This window comes from Phaseolus vulgaris, chromosome 8 (assembly GCF_051622355.1).
Source record: "Phaseolus vulgaris cultivar YP4 chromosome 8, ASM5162235v1, whole genome shotgun sequence".
Lineage (NCBI taxonomy): Eukaryota > Viridiplantae > Streptophyta > Magnoliopsida > Fabales > Fabaceae > Phaseolus > Phaseolus vulgaris.
Window position 1 is genome coordinate 9,808,967 of NC_143505.1, and position 7,105 is coordinate 9,816,071.

At 31.6% G+C, this 7,105-nt stretch overlaps 1 protein-coding gene across 1 annotated transcript; it reads right to left on the bottom strand.

Moving 5' to 3' along the window:
• Window positions 1–4,131: 4,131 nt before the first annotated feature.
• On the bottom strand, window positions 4,132–5,264 carry LOC137824277 (uncharacterized). Its single transcript, XM_068629845.2, has 2 exons — window positions 4,676–5,264; window positions 4,132–4,367 (listed from the first exon to the last, which is right to left on the bottom strand). Exons 1-2 carry the CDS (start codon window positions 5,145–5,147, stop codon window positions 4,306–4,308), a joined length of 534 nt encoding a protein of 177 aa, XP_068485946.2. The 5' UTR covers window positions 5,148–5,264; the 3' UTR covers window positions 4,132–4,305.
• Window positions 5,265–7,105: the final 1,841 nt, after the last annotated feature.

The following is a 7,105-nucleotide window of genomic DNA, read 5'->3' on the forward strand; positions in this document are numbered from 1 at the left end:
TTACAACAAATCTTGCTTTATTCCTTGTACTCTCAACACCAGGGATCCCTTCTTTTCTCTTAAAGATCCACTTGCAACTAATGACTCGTTTTCCTTCTGGTAACTTCACCAATTCCCATGTTTCGTTTTTGAGAAGACTCTCAACTTCTTCTTGCATAGCAGCAATCCACTTTATTGAGTCGTCACCAGAGATAGCTTCAGAGTAATTCTTGGGTTCACCTTCTTCACCCATCTCTTGTGCAATAGTTAAAGCATAAGCAATGTTGGCTGATTCTGCAATTAATCTTTGAGTCGGTTTTCTTGGTCTCTGTTGTAAAAGTTCTTGAGCCATAGACCATGGCTGTGGTAATCCTCGTCGTTTAGGTGGACATTGCTCATGTGGACTCAAATGTTCATTTGTACCATCAATAACAGTGACTTGATCACCTTGAGTACTGGAGGAATTGGGAACGTCTTCCTCATGAGCGGGTGTTTTAATCTCAAACTCCACCTTCTCTCGAGCATCTTCCTTGTCACCTGTATCAATTGAGGAAATGACAGTATCTTTTACAGAAGAGAGAATAACATTTTCATTAAATGTCACATTCCGACTGTGAATTATTTTTTGAGATTCTGGGTCATACAAACGATAGCCTTTAACCCCTGAGCCATAACCCATGAAAATGCACTTCTTAGCACGAGGTTCTAATTTTCCCTCGTTTACATAAGAATAAGCAGGACAACCAAATATTTTAAGATTAGAATAATCAACAGGGTTACCTGACCAAACTTCTTCTGGAATGTTGCAATCAATAGATCTGTTAGGAGAGCGGTTTATCAGATAACATGCCGTTGAAGCCGCTTCAGCCCAAAAAGATTTGCTCAAACCAGAATGGGAGAACATGCAACGAACTCTCTCCAGGATAGTTCTATTCATTCTTTCTGCAACCCCGTTCTGTTGTGGAGTACTTGGGATGGTGAAGTGTCTGGAAATGTCTTCCTTCTTGCAGAAATCATTGAATTCATTCGAACAGAACTCAAGGCCATTGTCTGTCCTTAACCTCTTTATCTTTTTGCCAGTCTGATTCTCAATCAATAATTTCCACTCTTTAAAAGTGGAAAATGCTTCATTCTTATGTTTAAGGAAATACACCCACAGTTTTCGTGAGAAATCATCAATAATTGTCATCATATAACGACATTTACCTCTGGAGGGAACTTTTGAAGGACCCCAAAGATCCGAGTGAATGTAATCCAAGGTACCTTTGGTTCTGTGTATGGCTTTAGAAAAACTAACCTTTTTCTGCTTACCAAAAATGCAATGTTCACAGAAATCAACCTTTCCAGTACAGTGGTTACCAAGGTGACCCTTCTTCTTGAGGATTAGAATTCCCTTCTCACTCATGTGGCCTAATCTCATATGCCACAACTTGGTGTTATCTTTGTTGGGTGAGGCAACAGCTGCAGAACCTGTAACAGTTGAACCCTGCAACACATACAAACTATCACATCGAATTGCCTTTAGTAACACAAGAGCTCCTTTAGACACTTTTAAAACTCCACCTTCAGCTGAGTATCTACACCCATGAGATTCAAGGGTGCCTAAGGAAATGAGATTGCGTTTCAACTCAGGGACATATCTGACACCTGTTAAAGTTCTAACAATTCCATCATGTGTCTTGATTTTGATTGTTCCTTCACCAACAACTTTGCATTGAGCATCGTTTCCCATCAAAACAAGACCATTATAAACTGGTTCATATGTGGTAAACCAATCTCTATTGTAAGACATGTGAAAAGTACAACCAAAATCAAGAATCCATTCATTTTTAGACCTTTGTTCAGTGTTGGAAGCTACAAAACAATCCCCATCAGATTCAGTTTCAACAATACTAGCTTCGGCAAATTTTTCTGGTTGTTTACCATTTCCCTTATCTTCTCTATCTTGCTTATTTTTCAATTTATAGCATTCATAGATCTCGTGTCCCTTTTTCTTGCAATAACGACAATATTTGGAGTTCTTGCCTCTAGATTTTGACCTAGATTTATGTTTAGTGTTCCTACCTTTCTCTTGGTTTCTCCCTCTAACTACTAATCCTTCACCAGAATTTTCAGAATGAATTTGAGTATCAGATTTTTCTTTGGCTAGTAAATTAGTTTTGACATCATCAAAGCTTAAGGTAAGATAATTACCGTATAACATAATTTCTTTGAATTGTCGGTGCGAGGGTGGTAGAGAAACAATAAGTAGAACTGCCTTATCCTCATCATCAATTTTAACATCCAAATTTTCCAAATCAATTATGATAGAATTAAATTCATCAAGGTGAGATTGGATGGGAGTACCTTCGGACATTCGGAGTGTAAAGAGTCGCTCCTTTAACCGGAGTTTGTTTGCAAGACTTTTGGTCATGTATAGAGACTCCAATTTACCCCATATGCCTGTTGTACTTTTCTCGTTGATAACCTCACGCAACACCTCACGGGACAAACATAACTGGATTGCAGACAATGCCTTTTCATCCATCTCATCCCACTGCTCCTCCGTCATAGTGGTTGGTCTCATCGTTTTACCTGCCAGAACTTTCCTTAAACCATTCTGGGTGAGAACAGCTAGCATCTGGACTCGCCAGATAGCAAAACTGATTTTACCATCAAATTTCTCAATATCAAATTTCGACATTATTGAACAATAGATCCTGGTTGAATTATCGAAAAGCTCTGATATCAATTTGTAGGGATATCGTGTGCGGAAGCGTGATAATTTCAACCAAAGATTATGAGAAATTAAAGTAACAAGTAAAGTGAGAATGATACCATAATTTTTAGGTGGAAAACCCCTTTAAATAGAGGTAAAAAACCACCGGCGAGATAGCCAAAATGAAATAGAGAGTATATGAAAAGAGAGAGGAAGCAAGTGTGTGTTGTTTGTTTGTTGTGTGTTACATTGCTTGAAGGAAGCCACTATATATAGTGGTTCTAGGAGACAACAATAATAAATACAATCAATGATAATTAACCTTCCATTGATTGCAATTGATTGTGGCAATTAACCTCCCATTGATTGCAATTGATTGCGGCAATTAATCTCCCATTGATTGCAATTGATTGCGGCAATTAATCTCCCATTGATTGCAATTAATTGTGGCAATTAACCTCCCAATTATGACAAAAAAACGGAAAGGTGAGTCATAAACCCACAACTTTTTTATGAACTTGTTTCTTTTCTTCCTTAAAAATATCTCTCTTATGTTGTTGAACTAACATATTTTTTAAAAATAAAATAAAATTATAACCTTGATTTATATATATATATATATATATATATATATATATATTCATATATATATATATTAATGTGTATATATTACTGTGTAGTTATAGTTAACACCCTTTGAAAATTTATACATAAAACTAAAGATATCTAAAATATTAAATAAGTAATTAAAATGTTTCTATTTCAACTTAAAATGAATCATTAAATTAGTAAACAAAAAATCAAAAATATAATTTATAAAAAATAGTGAATTATGAATTACAAAATACATAAATAAATCATTATTATTAACGTTTAAAAAAGTCTTCTACCTTTTTTTATTACTTTATAAATTTAAAATCAGTCTTCTACTCTTCTTTTTAGAAATTTGTAAATTTAAAATCTATAACGACTATTTTTAAGGTTAGTTGTAAATTAATATTAATTTCTTTTAATAAATACGTGTGTTAATTATTAAAGATTAAACATGTGATCAATTATTTTAATGATTAAAAAACTAAATATATAATGCATTGATTTTCAACTTTTCTTTACATTAATTTTGGAACAGTGATACTTGACACATATCTATTTTCACTTGCATCTAAAAAAGTCTTATTTTATTATAATATAATATTTATTTTGAAGAGGGTATGTTCTAAATAAATTTTATTCTTAATTTCGCACATCTGCTAACAAGTGTGATAAATTCAAACACACTATAAGTAACAAATATCTAAAATTTTCTAGAATAAGTTTATGCTACTTCGTTGTCATGGCTTTCTATTTTTGTAATGCTTAGTTTTAATTTAACAATATAAACTAAAATAGAATTAAGTGTCCACTAAAACAGATTACTTCTAAGATTAAAAAGTTAAATATTTATGCAACTAAAGGGGCCAAAGAGTGAGTGATAGATAAAATACTGGTAAAAGAAAAAGGCACCAAATAGTGATTATTAATCATCCACATCATCAATTTTGAAGCACTCCACACTAACAAGAACAAGTGGTACCATAAACCAACCAAAAAAATATCATGAAAACAAAAACAGTGAAGAATTGCTCTGCTTAGTCACGAACAAGAGAGTTAATTAACAAAGTGGCCTCATCTGCTGTGGGAACTGCACCATCTGCTAAAACAAGGTGGTGTAAATCAAAAACAAAAAGCAAAATATTCACCTAATTAAGAAGATATGAGATGAACTTAGGTAATAATTATTTATTGATCATGTTATGGTATATATACAAGTGATTCACACAAGTAATTAGAGCTTTAAATCTCTTAATTCGGGTTTAAGGTTCAATCTTTGATTTTGATTAGTATCAGGATTGGCTAAATATTAAATAAAAAAAAACCTAGATACTTCTAGTCAGAAAAAAAAAAACATAAAAACTATTCCTAATACAAAACCTAGGTACGCAGTTTTTGTTTGTTTACCTGGTACTGAAGCAGGTAAATGAGAAGCAATGTCATGAATGATGCCTCCATTTTCTGTCTTCAACCGTTTGACTTTTTCAGCAGCCATGGTTTCCTTCTCTTCACTTTCCACCACCCCTTCACCTTCACTTTGATGGAAGAAGCTGGAAACCATTTTCCTTATGACCCCTCCTCTTCTCTCTCCACAACCATCACCTCCTCCCTTTTCTCCATCATCGTCATCATCAACAACAACATCACTTCCATGCTGAGAGGGTTTCCCAGTTCTTGGACTCGAGGGTGTGATGAAAGAAATGAAGTTGTTAATAATACCACCACTATCCTTGTCTTCTTTTCCAACATCTTCTTCTTTCACCTTCTCTACCCCTTCTTCTACTTTTACTTCTTCTTCTTGTTCCCTTTTAGATCCATCTTCTGAATTCAGATTTGGAGCAGGAACCAAGCTCTTAACATTTGTTCCACCGTCTTCCATTTCTTACTTATGAACTATGATTTGCTTAGTGAATTTCTTTTGATCTTCCTTTGAGTCCAAGGAAATAGAAATGAGTAGATAGGATAATAATATTTATAAGACCTTAAAAGCAGTGTCACATAAATGACACGTACTTTGCAGCTATTCACTCTGCAAATGAAGTCGGTGGCGTAAAAGTCCTTGGATTTTGTAGCCACCCTCATCGTTTTCCTAAACACCTTTTATTTAACACTGTAACACAAGAGTGTGTCTATAAAAATATCAAAAATTTAGTTGTTTTTGTTTATTTTATATTTTAATTCATTAAATATCCTTTACTCGTAATATCTTAAATGAATATGCTATCATTCAGTTATATCAAATATAAAGAAAGTAAAATGTAAATTATAGATTCAATTAAAATTGCGGATTTTCTAATCCATGAGAGATAAAAAATTAGAAAATGAAAATCGTACATACGAAAATTAAATACTAAAATTATAATTTAGCTTTGATTATACATAATCTTTTGTTGCTTATAATTTATTGTAATCAAAATCAGATTTTGCTTAAAATAGTTTTGAGTTAATTTTTTTTTGGATGAAAAAATAATTTTTAATAACTCAGCATATGCTTATCGTTTTGAAAGTCAGGTTGAAGACAGAGACAGTTTTACCCTAAGGTAAGACGGACTTTGGACACTTATTTTTTTATTTAATTTTTTTTAAATGTTTCACGTTTTTAATTATTCGTGGGTTTTTAGCTATAATACAATTTTACTGTTATTTATTGTTTTTAGGTTTTTAGCAAAACGCTCTATATAATTTTCTCTATAAGTTTCATATATATATATATATATAGAGAGAGAGAGAGATAAAAATTTATTTATATTTGGTTCGGATTGGAATAGGAGTGAAAAAGGAAAGAACAAGATAAAAAAATTAAGATTATTTAGATTAAGAATAAGAAAGTAAAAAATGAAAAAAAAGTCAGAAATTTGTAGTAAAATTTACTATTGTGATATAAAAATTAAATTAATTAAATAATATAATGAAGTATAGAGATGTACTCATGGTTTAGTTTTAACATGAATAAATATAAATATAAATTAAAATATGATTACTTATAAAGTAATTAATTTATAAAATTAAAAAAAATATTTAATTTTTGAGAGATAAATATTTTAAAATATTTAAATATATTGTTCTTTAAAATAACTGTTTCATTTATATCTAAATTTTTAAAATATTAAACAAATAAACAATCTACTCCTGGAAAAAAACATAATATAAAAGATTAAAACTTTTCCTACTATTAACTAGAAAGCGAAATTTATACTAATAATATCTAGTCCCTAAATTAGGACTATCAATTTTTTATATCATCAAATATTTGTAACGATTTTATTAATGCAAAATATCAATTACTTTTATCAACTATTTTATATTAGAAAACTCAAATAACAATCTTTAATAAAAATATATATTTTATGTATAAATTTTGTTTAAGAAAATCGAAGCCGATATTAGTAAAATTAATCACATATATAACCAATTTAAGATATAGAATAAGATGAAAGAGTTATTGAAATTGATAATTATTTAATGCATCATCACACTAAAAAAAAGTTTTATTATGATGGGACAAAAACGGAGGCTAAGAATGAAAAACCTACGCAAAAGGGTCATTATCATCGGCATAGCGTTAATAATAATTTTGAAGCTAATATACTCGACGTAAAGATATTGACGGGTGTGGGCGACACATGGCGGGTGTTTTTTGCGTAGGTAAAGCGTGGACTTAGCCTACAAGGAGTTTAGAAATTTATAAAAAATTGTGAGTTTGACCCACGCTTAGTTCACACAAAATTATATTAGCGTGGGCCAAACCTTCAAAATGTCAAAGTAGTTATAAAAAATTGTGAGTTTGACCCACGCCAAGCCCACACAAAATTATATTAGCGTGGGCCACGCCTTCAA

Coding starts and splice junctions, on each gene's coding strand:
- LOC137824277 (XM_068629845.2), bottom strand. CDS start 5,147: ATGGAAGACGGTGGAACAAATGTTAAGAGCTTGGTTCCTGCTCCAAAT. Junction 4,368..4,675: donor TTTACCTGCTTCAGTACCAG/GTAAACAAACAA, acceptor TTGTTTTAGCAG/ATGGTGCAGTTCCCACAGCA.